Here is a 17,894-nt window from a genome sequence, read left to right as displayed (position 1 = left end):
ATTAAAAATGCAAGAATTAGCCAGGTGTGATGGTGGGTGCCTGTAATCCCAGCTACTCTGGAGGCTGAGGCAGGAGAATCGCTTGAACCCAAGAGACAGAGGTTGCGGTGAGCCAAGATTGGGCCACTGCACTCCAGCCTGGATGACAGAGTGAAACTCCAACTAAAAAAAAAAATTATTCCACTGGGAAATTTAAAAGTTGCAACAACAAGACAGTGTAGAGAGCACATGCATAGATAGACTTTGCCTAGATTCACTCATTGCTACATTTCACCTGCTTTGCTTTACCATTTGTACTTACTCTATCTCTCATATGTCTCTGTGAGCATACACATAGATAGAGAAACATATGGATATAAATTTTTTTCTGAACATTTTGAAGGCCCTTTACCCCAAAATAATTTTCCCTAAGAGTAGTGTATTTTCCCTAAGAATAGAACATTCTCTTACAAAACCATAACTCAGTTATTAACTGTAAATTTAACATTTATACAATACTTTTTCTAAACTTGCATTCATATTCCAATTTTGTCCATTTATCCAACAATATGCTTTCCAACACTCACCCCCATACACCGCCTGCAAAGCAGGAGCCAGTCTAGGGTCGGATGTTACGAGTTGACGAGCCTCTTCAGTCTTCCTTTATCAGAAAATTTTCCCATACTGTGTCATTGTCTTGTATAGCACTGGCATGTTTTTAAGAATGCAGACTTCCCCCTCCTCTGATTTTTTTTTTTTTTTTTTTTTTTTTTTAGATGGAGTCTCGCTGTGTCACCCAGGCTGGAGCGCAATGGTGCCATCTCAGCTCACTGCAACCTCCGGCTCCCAGGTTCAAGCGATTCTCCTGCCTCAGCATCCCGAGTAGCTGGGATTATAGGTGTAAGCCACCATGCCTGGCTAATTTTTTTTTTTTTTTTTTTTTTTGTATTTTTTCAGTAGAGCCAGGGTCTCACCATGTTGGCCAGGCTAGTCTAGAACTCCTGTCCTCTGGTGATCCACCTGCCTCGGTCTCCCAAAGTGCTGGGATTACAGGCCCTTCCTCTGATTTTTTGACTAGAACATTCCTCGTTTTGGGTCTGTCTGATGCTTCCTCAAGATTTGATTCAGGTGGTATATTTTTTTGCCAGAATACTACATGGATGTGTTGTGTCCTTCTCAGGGTATCACATTCAGAGGCACATGATGTCTTTCTGTCCCTCACTGGTGATGGTAGTTTTGATCATTCAATCACAGTGTTGTCCAATTTCCTCACTAGTTACATACAAAATGCACATATATGTACATTCACACATAGACATGTACACATGTATACCCATACAAACATACATATATATTTTATAAATCATAAGTTCAAACAGATATGTCTAAGACTAATCCCCCCCCAAAAGGTTTGTTCTGCCCTCCTGCATCCACTTTGTGTTTCTCCTTGAGCAAAGTCGACACATTTACTCATTTAACAAATCCTACAGAGCCTCTTACAGTTTCAGAACTGTTTTACCCATACTGTCATAATAAGAAAACCTATTTTAAAAGTTCAAGATTTCTTTGCAATTTTCCCTCCCTCCTGTGTCATCCAAGAATGGAGTATATTGTTAAAAACTGTGCTCGTGAACTACTTGGGTTCCTATTTGTTCTCTCTTCAGTAAAGTTACAATATCCATTTGAAATACAATTGAGTTCAAATTTGTTCAATTTGCTTTCAGTTCTTAATGATTTTTTAAATATGTAGAATATTAACATGCTTCCAAAAGTTAAAATTAGCAAAAGTTACTCAAAAATGTATCTCTTCCTCCCATATTCTATCCACCGCATTCCCTCACACCACCTCGTGGAGGTCACCAACTTCACTGTTTTCTGGTTTATGCTTCCGAAGCTTCTTTTTGTAAAGATAAGAAGTTATATGTAGGTTTTTCTTATTTCCCCTTCTTTCTCACACAAAAGGCAGCATACTATACATGCTTTTTTGCACGTGGCTTTTTGCATTACTAATGTCTCTTGGAAACCACTCCATGTCCATTCCCAACTATTACACGTACTCTTTTTCACAGCTGCATTGTACTCCTCTGTGTATAGGTACCCCAGCTCATTCAACCTTGTTCTATACTTGGATGCAAGCCTTTTTTATATAAGCATGGAATAATTGTAAAACCTATGAATTGGCTTGTAAAATATCGTTAAATTTTTCTTACATCCTGAGATCATTTTAGAAGCTTCTAAGGAAAAACTTAAAAGATGACAAACCCCAAAATGAAATGGCAAGAATGAATGATTTCTCAGGAATATTTTATTTCTATAAAAATAAATGTCATGTGTGTGTTTAACTCTCCCAGCCTTCTTCTCACATCTACTATGTTTTCCAGCAGATTGTATTTAACAAGTTTTGTGTGACTACCTCCTGTTCACTGCTTTGAAATTTCTCGGTTAACTTCAAAAGTGCCATACACATATACAAATACACACGCACACAACGCTGACAAAATGCAATGAAAAAGGTAGACCACAGGGAGAGAATATTACTAATGCTGAGAGGAAACTTAAGAAGCCATAGAAACTGAAAGAACATTGTTCATGTTTTAACAAAACTGAAACACTGCAAAATTAGGGGTGGGGAGGAAACAGTGTTATGTTGAGCAAACTATACTGTCTTATCACACGTGATTGATAAATTTGAGACATTGACAATACTTCCCAGCCAGAAGTTAAGATGATCAATGTTACTCTTGTCAGCCTTTCAAATTGGTTTCCCAATGGAACATTTGGGAGCTTTCCATAATGTTGCAAGTAACATTACATAGCTAAAACAGACTCAGCATTTCTTGGAGGGTTTCAAAATGAAAAATAAAACATTCATTTTAACAATCTGAAAGGCAACATTTAGTGAGAAATATCACTGCCTTTCATCCGTCTCTCTTCTCTGTTAAATGGTTTATTCATGAACTGACAGATTTTAAAAATTTTTTCCTTTTTAAAAATCTTATGTTTCATTAATATAATTGATACTGTGCTTATAAGATTATATTTTATGGTAAGAAAAGATAACTAGAGTTATATACTTAAAGCAAACAATAGGCCCATTAAATTCAGTCATAAAAAATTATAAGGTTCAGAGACCTGGAAAAAATTACAGATCAACTCGAGCCCAGAAGGGTGAATAAACTTTCTCTAGATCACACAGCCAGTTTAGTAGCCTAGTACAACTAAGGACCTGTGTCTTGTGAAAACCTGCCAGCTGTGTGTTCCACATAAAGGGACAGAAGTGGCAACTAAACAGGCAAAACGAAACCTGGCTAGAGGCCATGGAAGGCCCCAAGGACATTTCCAAAGAAGCGCCAGTGCTCTTGAGTACAAAAGTTAAGGTGTTTTGCTTTGTCGTTTTCTTTTCCCAAAAAGCCACAAAATAACATTTTCTCATATGAAATTGATTTTGTCACTAATAAAGGAAAAGAAACATTATTCAAAGTTCCACACCTCTTGACAAAAGCAGGTACAAATTATATACTATTATTTAAAATGCTTGTAAAATGGGCCATAACATGAGGAAAAAACAAAACAAACACACAAACAAAACACCGTCACCATGCCTAGAGAAACTGAAGACAAGCTACTGGTGAAATTCCTAAAAGCAATAATTACTATATGTGTGTGCCATCCACTCCACATTATGAGATCGAATAGATGATGCTTTGTCATGATTATTTTGTGAACCACAGTAGAATGGGGAAGGTCTGTGGCCATCAGTGCTAGCAGAGCATCAGCTAGGGGTGTATCACAGAAGAGCGCTCAAGTGATATAGCTGCAAGATTCCAACTGAATGCCCCTCAATAGTCTATGTTATTCAAAGGCACGGGTAGGCAGTCAAAAATATTTTCCTCATTTTAATTCAGCATTGAGAGAGGTGGGGGAAATTGGGCCTGCAATCAAATCCTGGCCACCGAGGCACACATTTTAACATGTTATACAAAGAACTGGGCAAGGACCTCAAGCCACTGATTTCTAAACCTTCACACGATGGCTCTCAAAGGGAAAGATGTTCACAGGAGGAATTTTATATGCAGATGACAAAAACAAAATTTCTTACTACACAAAGGCCTTTGCCATGAATTCAGCAGCCTGCTCAACTGGTTTATCTCAGCAACATCTTCCACATATAAAATTGTTCCAATGTGTCCCCTGGGGGACAAAATGTCACTATTTTAAATGTAAAGGGTGAAATATGAGGCAGTCTTACATAGGCGAACTGTGATATAAACAGCTTGACCACAGAGAATTTAACTCTTTGACAAAATTTGATGACTTTCTTCACTCAATGGAAAAAAAATCAATCATGTTATCAGTAATGTCAAAAATAATTCAAATGCTACAGAAGAGAACATGAAGAAGTATTTTCCAAGATGAATACAACCAAAGAGAAAGTTAGGAAGGCCCTTGCAGGCTTCGCTAAAATAGGGAGCATCAACTTGCAAGGTTTTGAGTGTGAGAGTCTTGTCAACTCTGCCTTTGATGAAGCAAAAGGAAAAGAGTTTATGTTTGGTCTGAATAAACAGCATGATTGAGAACTGTGTGAGAAACCGCCAAACACTTGCTGTTGTAGCCAGAAACCTAGAATGGTTAGATACAATTTTCTCAGTAAGAGAAAGGAAGAATATAAGATAGAGAAGGAATAGTTATAGAGCCTAAGCTGTCCTTTATCAAGCCATACATAGATGCCTTTTAACATTGCGCCAGATACTGTTTTAAGTACTTACAAATATTAACACATTAAATCATCATAAAAACCCTATGCAGTGTTATTATGCACATTTTACAGATGATATGCCCAAGGCCACAGTGTAAGTGTATCTGGCTTTCCTGTTTGAGTGATTGGTCTGGATGCTAGAATATTACCAAAAGTTATAAGCATCACCATCCCCCTTGCTAATTAAAGACTTCATAATTTTTAACTTTTTATTTCATAATTATAAATATAATAAATGTTTCAAATATCTAAAATTGGTGGTCGAATATGTACCACCTATGGCCATTAAGTAATCCCCAGCTGCCAAAAGTGTGAAAACAGTGCCAAGGGGAGTCTATAAAAGGCATTCCTAAATGTGGGAATTTAATATAAATAAAGGTAGCACTGCACACTGCAGAGCAAAGAAGATGGCATCAGAACACACGACTACCAATTTGGAAAGAACAATTCAGGTAGATTCCCACCACAATATCATATACAAAAATACTTTTAGATGGGGAAGTAATAGACATGACCATGGAATACAATGCGGCTGTTCAAAAAAAGCAAGACAGGCCGGGCACGGTGGCTCACGCCTGCAATCCCAGCACTTTGGGAGGCCAAGGTGGGTGGATCACCTGAGGTCAGGAGTTCAAGAAGAGCCTGGCCAACATGGCTAAACCCCGTCTCTACTAAAAATACAAAAAATTAGCCGGGTGTGGTGGTGGGCACCTGTAATCCCAGCTACTTGGGAGGCTGAGGCAGGAGAATTGCTTGAACCTGGGAGGCAGAGGTTGCAGTGAGCCAAGATTGCACCACTGCACTCCAGCCTCGGTGACAGAGCAAGACTCTGTCTCAGAAAAAAGAAAAAAGCAAGACACATCACTGCATCTGCCGAGGCAGAATGACAGCCATAATCAATATCAAGCAAGTGTTAGATAAGCATATGGTGTGTTGTCATTTTTTATCAAAAAAAAAAACAGCTATTTACATAAACATGATTTACATATCTACATAGCTACATATATACAGATCTGGAAAGATTTACATCAGATTATTTTGAGTGGTTCATCTAGAGAGGAGAACAGACAGAGAGAGACCCTTTTATTTTTATACCCTTCTGTCTTGTTAAAAATGTTAAATGACATAGTAATTCTTAAAAAATCAACACATACACATAATCAAGTGATGGTGATACTAAATGAGCAGGCAGGATGCAGGCCATGATAAGACTCATATGTCCTGCTAAGAAAATTTTATTTCATTCTTAATTGATAAAGCACCAGCAAAAGATGCAAAAAATATTCTTGCATCTTATTAGCAGTGGTGTGGGAAACTGATTAGAAAGGTGGCAAGACTAGAAGTAGAAGACGTTAAAAAGGCTTTAAGTATCTGTCAATAATTAAGAATCTGCCATATGCCATGTACAGTGTCTAAGTCAACTACTTAAGCCTTAAAACCCCCTGGGGCCGGGTGTGGTGGCTCACGCCTGTAATCCCAGCACTTTGGGAGGCCAAGGCGAGCAGATCATGAGGTCAAGAGATCAAGACCATCCTGGCCAATGTGGTGAAACCCCGTCTCTACTAAAAATACAAAAATTAGCTGGGTGTGGTGGTGTGCACCTGTAGTCCCAGCTACTCGGGAGGCTGAGGCAGAAGAATCGCTTGAGCCTGGGAGGTGGAGGTTGCAATGAGCCAAGATCACACCACTGCACTCCAGCCTGGCAACAGAGCAAGACTCCGTCTCAAAACAAACAAACAAACAAACAAACAAAAAACCCTATATTGGAACTATGACAATCCCCATTTCACACATGAAGAACTAAGGCTCACAGTTGTTCACAAATTGCTCTGTTTGCACACTGGTCAATACAAAACCTGGAATTCAAATTCAGGCCTTGGCCTGTGCACTTAACTCCCAAGTTCTATTACATTTAGAAAGTTGCAACAGCCTTGACAAGTGATAATGAGGACCTCAGCCAGTGCAAGTAGGACTGGGAATGGGGGAAGTGGCCAGATTCAGTACATACTTAGGGGGTAGAATGGGCAGTGCCTGATGCCTGGCTGGAGGCAGAGGACAAGGGAGGCAGAGGATTTTAAGGTGGTGCCCACATTTCAGGCTTGAAATAAACTGTCAAATTTTCCATAATGCTAATTTTCACCTTGATAATGGTAATGATATCTACCAACACTTTCAAAGACTTCATGGGAAGCTCATGGACAACCACAGGCTGCATCCTTCCAACCTTCTGTTGCATTATTACAGCTCCAATGTTCTTCCAGGAATCTTGCAATAAATCTTTTCATCATAAAAGTCTATTTACTGCAAGACAATGGAAGACTGTGAGAGGTTATGAAGCTCCTTCCTTGCTTTTTCCTTGAGAAACTTTATGATCTTTACCTGAGTTAACAGTGGCACTTAGCAGGAATGTTAGATTTTCTTCTGGCTTTCTCTTGTTTTAATCACAGAAAACAGAGAACTTAAAATATTATATACACTAATACACACACACACTCACCACATGTACACATTTGCCTCTTTTTCTATTCTTGTTCAGACTACACCTTAATATAGCTGTTTTTAATAGTGGAGTCAGAGTGGGGTTCATGATGTCTTCGGGCGTTCTAGAATCCTCTTGAATTTTATACAAAATTTTGGGTGCAAATGGGTATAAGCATTTCCCCAAGGATATTATTATTCCCTAAGGATACCCTAATTCCCTGAGGATATTATCAATAGCTTTCATTAGATATTCAAAGAGGTCTAAGACCCAAAAACAGATTAAGAGCCACATGGCTATCCTTCAAGGGGATTTGTCATTAATCAACCCACTGACTAAATAATAATACACATTTGGAAGCCTTCAGTAAGCAGAACACAGCAGTTCACTGCAGTTGTTCATCATGGGGATACAGGCCAAGCAACAAGGCATGCTTCAAATTCCGCTTTTTCAAAGTGACACTTTTTTTTTTTTTTTGCCATCTATTTGTTTGGCTGATGGGGAAAATCATCACCTACATAATTAAACAGAACTTGCTACAAAGCTGCAGTTAGGATGGCAGTGAAGGATGGCTGATTGTGTATTTTTAAACTTTCATTTTAGAGACTACTTCCTTGTTATTTTGAACATTTTTCATAGATTAATTCTGAACTTAGAATCCTAAACTGCTGCCAAGATTGTAGCAAGAGGCATTCTTCAAATAGAGAAACAGAACTCAGGGCTCAACAAAAATATACTTTAATAAGTTAAGTGAATGCAGTTCTTATTGGCTTTTTGTGAATCCATTCTGCTAGAATTTCAATTGCAAAATCCTCATTTCCCCAGAAGCTACTAATAGTAAGAAATTTGGCTGCACAATAAACATTTTAATGTGCATCCTAACCACTGACTGAATTATGGTCTCAGAAACAAAAACAAAGCACGTACCAGAGCAGATAAAACACTACTAGGTCTAGGCAACCTTAGACCAGCAAAGATCATTTATGAACAAAGAAAAAGAACCCACACCATTCATAATACAGGACTGCACAGAAAGAACTTTTAAAAATAACTTCTCAAATTGTTTGATAATTCACTGGCCATCACCGAACTGATTCCACAAATCCTGAGTCTAGTGTCTAAAACAATAAACTCACATATTTTTCCCCCAATGACTAAACTCGTCCCAGAGAAAATAGACAAGGATACTTCTAATACATATTTCCTTTAACTAAACAAGAAGTCGTGTCTACCCTTGATTCCAAATGCCACCATTTTCCTCTTTAATTCCTCCTCCTTCTGAAGAGCTCTGAACTTGACATTCAGCTTCCAGCTGGAACTGCAGATAAGCAGCCTGTTACAAGTGCTTCATACCCCTACCAGGAACTAAAAAGCAGTCCTGATCTGACTGTCTGGTTCCAGACTTCAGATCTGCTCAACTATTTCCCAGCAACCCTGGTACTTTCAATCACCATTTCAGAGACACAGATTCTAAATGTAGGAAAAGCATCTGAACCACATCAGGATGTATCTTCAATTCTGCCACAGAACTTAGACCTTTAGAAACTATGGGAAATGAGCATGAATGGGAATTCTTTCTGCCCTTCAGAGCCCCAGCAATTAATCATCTTAAATGACTTCATGTCACAAGGCCACACTCTATTTTTAAAATACAGTTCCTTCTTTGGTCTCGATATGCCTTGTGATTTAAACTCCAACCAAACATCTCAATATAATGCACACAGTATTCTTTCAAAAAATGCTTTTTTTCCCCCTGGGAGTACTGTTAAATACCAGTGAAGTTACCTTAAAACTGAAGGCAACAAAATACATATAAAAGGCAAAAAAAAAAAAAAAAGAATAGGTAGACAAGCAAACAGTTCAGGCAATTGAAAAGAGGACACAGACTCAGGCTATAATTTGGTTCCAAGCATATCAGAATGCATAAAGTATTTCACTGCATTTTATAAAAGTACTAAAAAGCCAGACATGGTCATCATTTGGCTTATGATTAATATTTAAAGTACTAAGAAGCATCTATATTAAAACAGTGATAGTATTCTCAGTGACTGTCAAGTAATTTGGAACCATGTTCACAGCACAAACACTTGGTATCTGACTAAACTCTTTTGGCTGGAAAGCTTCTGGGTATCTCAAAGTTTCACAAGGAGTTTTAACAAATAGGAATTTCCACAGAACAATCTTCCTGCACCTGTAGGGCTAAATACAAATTCAGACTATCAAAAACAAAATGCACCTATCAAAAACAAAATGCACATGTGCACGTCTTTCAGATTCTATTTAATGTATAGGCATAGATAGAAAAATTCCATTTTTAAAATATAATTCAGGCATAGGTGAAGAACTTAAATTTGGGGTAGGGTGAATTCCCTTTACTCAGATTTCAAGTAAGGAAGACAAAGAGAGAATAGGAATCTGTTCAAATAAGGCTGTCTTGTTTCTAGGACAATTAGGAGGTTAAACCAGGAAGGTGCCTCTGTTCCTCCAACAACCCCCAGCCCCTCCCAAAAATAAATGCAACCTTATCATTCTGCAGAAGGCTGGAATTTCCTTTTCAGGACATAAAGTATTTCTTTCTGAAATCATACTAGATTATAATAATAGCTATGAAGAGGGGAAGGAGGTAGAGCCGGACAAGAAAGTGGGGGGAGGTGGGAACGCCACGATTGTGCCTTGTTTAGAGAGAAAGGGGATGAAATGAGGAACCACTTCTGTTTTCATCATGAATAAAGTTGGTGAGTCATCAGGCAGGAGAGAGGAGGCTGGGAACAACGTGACCCACTAAGGATTCTGCTCCAAGGACAGTGGGTTTCCCGCTGGGCACCCACTCTTAAGTGCAGATCGGGAGACTAAGACAGGAACACCCACCGTGGGCAGGCCAGGTTGGAAGGATAGAGGACTGTGGTCGAACCAAGGCAAGTTGTGGCAAGGACAAGGTCTGCAGAGGCCAGGCTGGGCTAGTGTTCTGAATAAACAGGGGGTCGGTGGTCAGAGCACACAGGGCTACCAAGAGGGGCTGAGAAAAGGCAGTGGGAAAAGCAAGGGACGAGAGAAAGAGTGATTTTAAGAACCGCTTGTATTTAAGAAAGTCATCTATATGCCAGGCACTGTAGTATGCTGGACACTTGATATACACGATGTGGAATTCTTCAGGAAAATCCCTGAGAAGTAGGTGATATTATCTGCTGTTTTCAGTTAAATCAACTAAGAGTCAGGGAGGTGCCTCCACACAGTGAGGGGAAGCAGTGGAGGGCTTACTAAGGCAGCGCAGGTAAAAGCACAGCAAACAATACGAACCTCTCCCGGGAACCAGAGGGCAGAGAGGAACTAAAACAAGAAGAAAGAAACCCAAGTCAGGCTTCCAGGAGATCACAATTTCACCGAGAGACAAAATACACCCACACGTAACCACACAGAATGGCACAGGTTAAGGCAGTTAAGGAGCTGGATGAACTGACCCAAAGGTCAGGTTGCGGAGGCTGGAGGTGGGAAAGAAGGTCAGAAAAATCCAGAAAGAGAAAATGCAGTCTAAAATTTCAAGAAGCCAGTCTGGACTAAGGAGATGAGTTAAGGAGGAAAATGCAGAACCAAGGGACATTATTTTTTCATAAAGATGGAACAGACTTAAGCATATTTGCATTCTAAAAGGAAATGTTCTTTTCTTTTCTTTTTTCTTTCTTTTTTTTTTTTTTTTTTTTAGATGGAGTTTCGCTCTTGTTGCCCAGGCTGGAGTGCAATGGCGCAATCTCGGCTCACCGCAACCTGCGCTTCCCGGGCTCAAGCGATTCTCCTGCCTCAGCCTCCGGAGCAGCTGGGATTACAGGCACGCACCACTACACCCAGCTAATTTTGTATTTTTAGTAGAGACGGGGTTTCTCTATGTTGGTCAGGCTGGTCTCTAACTCCCGACCTCAGGTGATCCACCCACCTCGGCCTCCCAAAATGCTGGGATTAGAGGCATGAGCCACATCGCCCGGCTCTAAAAGGAAATGTTCAAAAGAGAAGAAATGTCAGCTTACAGGCAGGCCCTGAGATAACTGATGGAGTAAGATCTCTAGAAAGGCAGGAATGGAAAGGATGCAGAGCACAGGTGCAGGAGGCTGGAGAGAAGGGACACTTCTTCCAGGACCACAGGGGAAAGGGGCAGGAAGAGGTGTGCTGAGTGATGGTCTGCAGGGGGCAGTGGAAGGTCTCACCACATGCAGTAAGGGACTGAAGGCTTCAGGTGGGAGGAAAGATGCCTGCCAGCATAGACCTGCTTTCCTAGGGAGCAGGGAGAGCCCAGACTAACAACACAGAAGGACGGCCAGACAATGCCTGCACGCTGAGGCTGTGCATCTGCAGGGCCACAGCTATCTGCAAGGCCTCATGGTTCCTACTCAGCAGTGCTTGGCACCTGGGGTAGAGAAGTTAGGCAGTGAATATGCATTAGTCAGGAGCTGGGATTGCGGTGGGCATGGATGGGGAGAGGATAGCAGGGAGGCAAGGGACTGAAGATCCTGGCAAGAGAATGGCTGACATGAAGGAACTGGGCTGAGCTGGCCAGGGAAAATGTGAAGCCAGGAGGGAGACAACAAAGGAACTACAAGTCTTAAAAGAAAAAGTGGTGCTGTAAGAATAAGGGACAGAAAAGTCTGGAAAGACAGTGGACAAAACCAGATGGTGAGATTAAAGTTTACCATTGCAGAGGAGGTTCAACTGTGACTTATGCCAGTGTGGTCACGAAGGCAGATGGGTTGAACTGAAAAGGGGGCACCGGTTCCTGGCATGGAGGCACCCAAGGTCTTAGGAGGTGGATGGACTGTCACATGGGCAAAGAAATGTCCCAGGGTGAGAACAGGACTGGGTGGGAGAGGGTGGAGGAGGGGAGAGAGCAGAGGGAGGTGAACAGTGTGAGCAGACACACATGCACACACACCCTATTGAGGCAGCAAGAGTGGAAATAGCAGAGTTACGACTGCATAAATCACCAAGAAGGGAGGGTTGGGCATGCAAGTGGAAATAGGGTAAGAAAGGAGTGGTTGGGAGCTGGAGTAGGCTAGGCCTGCCTGCACCCAGAGGGAGAAGTGGACGTGGCACAGGGGCACCCAGGAGGCAGAGTGCCCGGGGGAAGCAGGTGTGCACCTGGCCACAGGGAGGAGGGAACGATGTGTTGAGCTCTTGGGAAAATTGCATAATTTGTTTTACCACAGGCAGGACTGCAAAGGCCACAGAAGAATAATTTGGGAGAGAGACAACCCATGAGAAGTCACTCAGACCAGGCTCAGAAACAGAACAGGAACAACAATGGAAAGAGGATGACACCATTGATGGGCACCTAGGTCAATTCAATGTCTTTGCTATGGTGAATAGTGCTGCAATGCACATGCAACTCCATGTGCCTTTCTTTCTCTGCAGCCTTGCAAGTATCTGTTGTTTTTTGACTTTATAATAATAAGCATTCTGGCTTGTGTGAGATGGTATCTCGTTGTGGTTTTAATTTGCATTTCTCTGATGATTAGTGATGTTGAGCATTTTTTATGTTTGTTGGCCACTTGTATGTCTTCTTTTGAGAAGTGTCTGTTCATGTCTTTTGCCCATTTTTTATTTTTTACTTTTTCTTCTTTTTTCTTCTCCTTTCTCCTTCTCCATCTCCTTCATTCTTCTTTTGCCCATTTTTAATGGGTTAATTGGTTTTTGCTTATTGAATCTAGTTCCTTATAGATTCTGGATATATTAGATCTTTGTCATCTGCATAGTTTGTGAATATTTTCTCCCGTTCTGTAGGTTGTCTCTTTACTCTGTTGATGGTTTCTTTTGCTGTGCAGAAGCCCTTTAGTTTAATTAGGTCTCAGTTGTCAAATTTTGTTTTTGCTGTAATTGCTTTTGAGGATTTAGTCATAAATTCTTTCTCAAGACCAATGCTGAGAATGGTGTCTCCTAGGTTTTCTTTTAGAACTCTTATAGTTTGAGGTCTTACATTTAAATTATTAATTCATCTTGATTTAGTTTTTGTATATGGTGAAAGGTAGGGGGTCTAGTTTTAATCTTCTGTATATGGCTAGCCAGCTATCCCAGCACCATTTATTGAATAGGGAGTCCTTTCCCCATTGCTTTTTTTCTGTCAGCTTTGTCAAAGATAAGATGGCTGTACATGTGCAGCTTTATTTCTGGGCTCTTTATTCTGTTCCATTGTTCTATGTATGTGTTTTTGTACCAGTACCATGCTGTTTGGTTTCTGTAGCCTTGCAGTATAGTCTGAAGTCAGGTAATATGATGCTTTGTTATTTTTGCTTAGGATTGCTTTCACTATTTGGGCTCCTTTTGAGTTCCTTGTGAATTTTAGAGTAAGTTTTTTTGGTTCTGTGAAAAATGACATTGGTAGTTTGATAGGAATAATGTTTAATCTATAGATTGCTTTGGGGAGTATGGCCACTTTAATGATATTGATTCTTCCCACCTATGAGCATGGAGTGTTTTTCCAGTTGTTTATATGTCATCTTTGATTTCTTTTAGCCGTGTTTTGTAGTTCTCCTTGAAAAGATCTTTCACCTTCTTGGTTAAATGTATTCCTAGATATTTTTCTCTGTGTGTGCCTATTGTAATTGGGATTGTGTTCTTGATTTTCTCTCAGCTTGAACATTATTGGTGTATAGAAATGCTACTGACTTTTGTACACTGATTTTGTATCCTGAAACTTTACTGAATTCATTTATCAGTCCCAGGAGCCTTTTGGCAGAATCTTTAGGGTTTTCTAAGCATAGAATTAAGTTTTATTTTCAACATTTCGGTGTCAAAAGCTGAAGGGTTCCATCTCAGCTGGCTGACCTGAACAACATTATACTAATATTTACACAATGAAAATGAACATTAATAGTCAAAAACACAATGTCAATATAAAATTGAGTTTAGTCTGATGCTCTTTCTTGGAAAGCTGACATGAACCATCTGCCTTTTTGATTATATTAAAACCTATTTTTAATTATAGACAATGCTTATTTCATCTGAAAATACAAATTCAAGTTAGAGTAACATTGTGATCTTGAACACAAGCATCTTCTTTGGTTATTAGGGCAAATCAGACGTAATAATTGGTGAGCTTAATTCTCTCCGCATTCAGGGTCGAATGAGGTCTCATCTCACACATGGAATTCCTCATAAATTCATTACTTGTGGGCAATTAACATTCTACCTCAGATTGTTGCTGTATTATTATGGGCATATCATATCCCAACTAGCCCGCAAGATCCTAAGACACCATGTCATACGTTCTTTAGTGTTTTGGCCAGTCTTACATGGCACTTTGCACACACAGAGTCTTAAACACGTGGGCAGCTTGAGTGTTAGATTATGACTGGAGAGAAAGGCAGTCCAACTTGTCAAACATGTCTGTTTTCTCACACACTAACGCTTTGCTGTTACTTTCAGAGATGACAAATATTAGAGTTCAAAAGCTTGAGAAAGTCCTTAGCCAAAGAATCATCAAAGGGTGCATCACCTGCTCACCACCCGCCTCCTTCAAAGAGTCTCTCCAACTCTCTCCACCCTGACAAGGGGGCCCACTCCTGTCTGTATGTCCCACAACGTTGTGCCCCTCCCACTTACTGCCTTCCAGCACCTCTTTTGTCATCTCTCTATAAAGTCAAGGGGGAAAGCTACATGACCCAGAGCCTATGATCACACCATTCCCAACACCATCATGAGGATTTATTTCAGGAACAGAAATCCTACATTTGTCCTTTTGGTCTTTTTTTAGTTAACACCAGGTCATAAGGGAAAATCTGAAGGAGAAATTCTCAGTCCTGCAGGTGTTCTTGCTCTGGCTGATGGGGCTTAAAGGATCTCAGAGAAGAAGCTCTAGAATAATGTTAATACCCTGACGGGCTGAGATGTGGGGCAACACAGGAGCTGGACAGGGAATCTAGCACTTGGCTGCCATCAGCCAAAACTTTCCTTGCTCTGAAAATTAGTCCACACGTCACCCTTAACACCCAAACATCTGATTTAATCCTGGCGGCAGAGTGGGGGGGTGGGGTGTAAGAAAGGACCCTTGCCCTAGGACCCTGATCTGAGGACACAGCACAGGTGTGACTCCTAAGCCACAGCAGCCATCGGGGCGCAAACCTCACCTATGTTCTTTGGCTCAACCTCAAATCCTGGACCTTGACCCCGCTACCTCTGCCCTTGGGTGTCACAGTGCCTGATAGTTCTCAGGCAGCTTCTGTTTCGGCCCACTCTGTTCTCCCCTCCCAACCTGCAGTGGCCCTGTGGCAAGGGCAGGAAGGCGCAGCGGGGAAAGGGCAAGGTGACTGTGAGCTACACTGAACTGCCCTGGTCCCAGCCAACCACCTTCAAAGATCTTTACACTCAGAAGCGAGAAGAGTTTCCCTAGAAGTCACTCAACAGCGACTGATCATCTGAGCACACTCAACACAGCAGGCAATGCCGGGATACATGTAGGAAAATCCCTTACCTTACTGAGCTTGCACCTTTTGATGGAAGAAACCCCCTAAGTCTTATCAGGTGAAAGCAATGTGGGGAAACATGGACCTGACTCCTAGACAGAAACTGTACAGTTCTTAAACCTTCTATGGTAGTCAGCCTCAAACCTGCACAAAGAATGCAGGAGGTTCTCAAGCTACACATTTCCAGGCCCAGCCCCTGAGGGTCTGATTTAGTAGGTCTCAGGAAGACCCACGCTGTGCTCTCCAAAGCTCACAAAAGTAGATGGTGCAAAGGCTGGGTTAAGAACGCTGCTCTAGATGTCTCATTTTCCATGGTATGACCTTCATACTGTTTGTTAGTGAAGCATACCACCTAGACAACAAAAGGACATGCATCATTGCTTGAACACGAGGGGTCTGCATTTGGTTTCCCTTTCTTTTCTTCTTCGCTATACCTCTTCTTCCCTGTCCCACTGCCATATCCAGGATTACAAATGCTGGCCCTTTCACATGCTAACAAATACTAGATGTAACTCAACAGATGTCATGAAAAGTAAACCAAATAAAAAGTTGTAGTTTCCTGCTGTAAAGAAATGGGCTGGGCACAGCGGCTTATGCCTGTAATCCCCGGCACTTTGGGAGGCCGAGGCAGGCGGATCATGATGTCAGGAGATGGAGACCACCCTGGCCAACACAGCAAAACCCCGTCTCTACTAAAAATACAAAAATTAGCTGGGCGTGGTGGCACGCACCTGTAATCCCAGCTTCTCAGATGCTGAGGCAGGAGAATCGCTTGAACCAGGGAGTTGGAGGTTGCTGCAAGCCAAGATCATGCCACTGCACTCCAGCCTGGCGATAGAGCCAGACTCCGTTTCACAAAAAAAAAAAAAAGAAAAAGAAAAAAAAAAAAAGTAAAGTAACGAGGTAAATCTGATGCATATACATTTCCCCAAAACATCTAAAACTCAGACCAAGAAGAGCAAAAAGACTATCAGAAGATTTGGTGTCTTGGGTAAAGATGATCCCCTGTAAGGCCCTGGTGCTAGCAGATGGTCAAGGAAGTCTACACCAGCTGCTCTGTTCACCTTTCTAGTCATGTATGCCAGGATTCAGGGGTTTCAATGTCTTCTCTAACATCTTGCTTGACTCACCACTCTTAGAAACACATCCAAACAGATCCCTCTAACTGCAGGTAATACTGGCTAATAGAAGTAAAACCTAACACTTTCTTGAGCATTTATAGTATGCACATTGCATCCTATATCCTTTATGGGTACAACTGATTTAGTCCTCCAACCACCCAAGGAGAAAGGTAGGGAACCTTTCCTACCTCATGGATGAGGAAACTGAACTGAATGACTTGCCCAAGGTCACAGAGCTGGCAGGTGGCGGCGCCAGGCTCCAGCCCACTCTGAAACACTAAAGCTCTGATTAGGTTTGTGGGGTCATTTTCCAGCAGAGCCTACAAATAATTCAAATAAGTTGATGGGCTATCTAGGAAAGTCATTTCATTTAAACTAAACCTCTTAAGTGTTGCTTCCTTGCAAAAATATAAGTCCTTCAGTGGCTGACCTTGGAAAACAGCTCAACAGGTGCTGCGACAGCCTTCTGTTCTTTCAAGTACCACTCCCAAGACCATGCTCCCTGTGCAGCCGCTGAAGGGACTGGAAGAGAAAACACAATGACTTTTCTCAAAATGATTAGTGACAGGAAAATAATAAAACTTACTTGACAATAAACTCAAGAAGCAGGCTAATTAGTTAAATTGGTAGTTGAAAGACCCAGCAACTAAGAAGAGTCTTCTCTCTCAATTCATATGAACGTTTAGTAAAATCACCTAACCACTCCATATTCAGCTCTTCCTGTTTCGGACCAGGCTAATGAATATGTCCCACCCTCTAGAAAATGCCTAGTGAACTCTCAAGTTAGGTACCATCTTGCTCCTCTCTAAGAGGGTGAACAGGCACAGGCTTTCTGGAAAGTGATTTAGCTAATTTTACAGTTAATAGTCTAAAGTTTTTTATAATCTCCTTCCACTTTCATACTTCTTTTTGCTGTGAATGTCAATTGGCACAACCTGTGGAAAGCTAATGTGGCAGTATTTGTCAAAGCTTAAAAATCGTTCCTGGCCTGGCGTGGTGACTCACGCCTGTAATCCCAGCACTTCGGGAGGCCAAGGCAGGTGGATCACCTGAGGTCAAGAGTTTGAGACCCGCCTGGCCAATATGGTGAAACTCCATCTCTACTAAAAATACAA

The 17,894-nt window shown here is 41.2% G+C and overlaps 1 protein-coding gene and 1 long non-coding RNA gene across 8 annotated transcripts in view; one reads left to right on the top strand and one right to left on the bottom strand.

Annotated features, from left to right (window-relative positions):
* L3MBTL4 (L3MBTL histone methyl-lysine binding protein 4) overlaps positions 1–17,894 on the bottom strand; it is a 476,247-nt gene that overhangs the window by 296,976 nt on the left and 161,377 nt on the right. For 5 of the 7 annotated variants that reach the window (XR_004667534.3, XM_055102573.2, XM_034943563.3 and 2 more), the window contains exon 5: positions 17,210–17,301. The exons of 1 other annotated variant lie outside the window; for it this stretch is intronic. Coding sequence is in view for 5 of the 6 variants with exons in the window: in XM_055102573.2 (XP_054958548.1) it covers positions 17,210–17,301 (92 nt within the window). In the remaining variant the exon portion in view is untranslated. Of the gene's footprint in view, positions 1–16,389; positions 17,124–17,209; positions 17,302–17,894 lie in introns of those variants that run through there. One more of the 7 variants, XM_063597294.1, reaches the window with a different exon arrangement.
* Positions 6,827–14,180, top strand: LOC117976770 (uncharacterized). The gene is made up of 2 exons (XR_008621922.3): positions 6,827–10,133; positions 12,411–14,180. It is a non-coding gene; the product is annotated as an uncharacterized LOC117976770 (long non-coding RNA).

This window comes from Pan paniscus, chromosome 17 (genome assembly GCF_029289425.2).
Source record: "Pan paniscus chromosome 17, NHGRI_mPanPan1-v2.0_pri, whole genome shotgun sequence".
Lineage (NCBI taxonomy): Eukaryota > Metazoa > Chordata > Mammalia > Primates > Hominidae > Pan > Pan paniscus.
The sequence above is the reverse complement of the archived record's forward strand: the minus strand, read 5'-3'. Positions and strand labels throughout refer to the sequence as shown.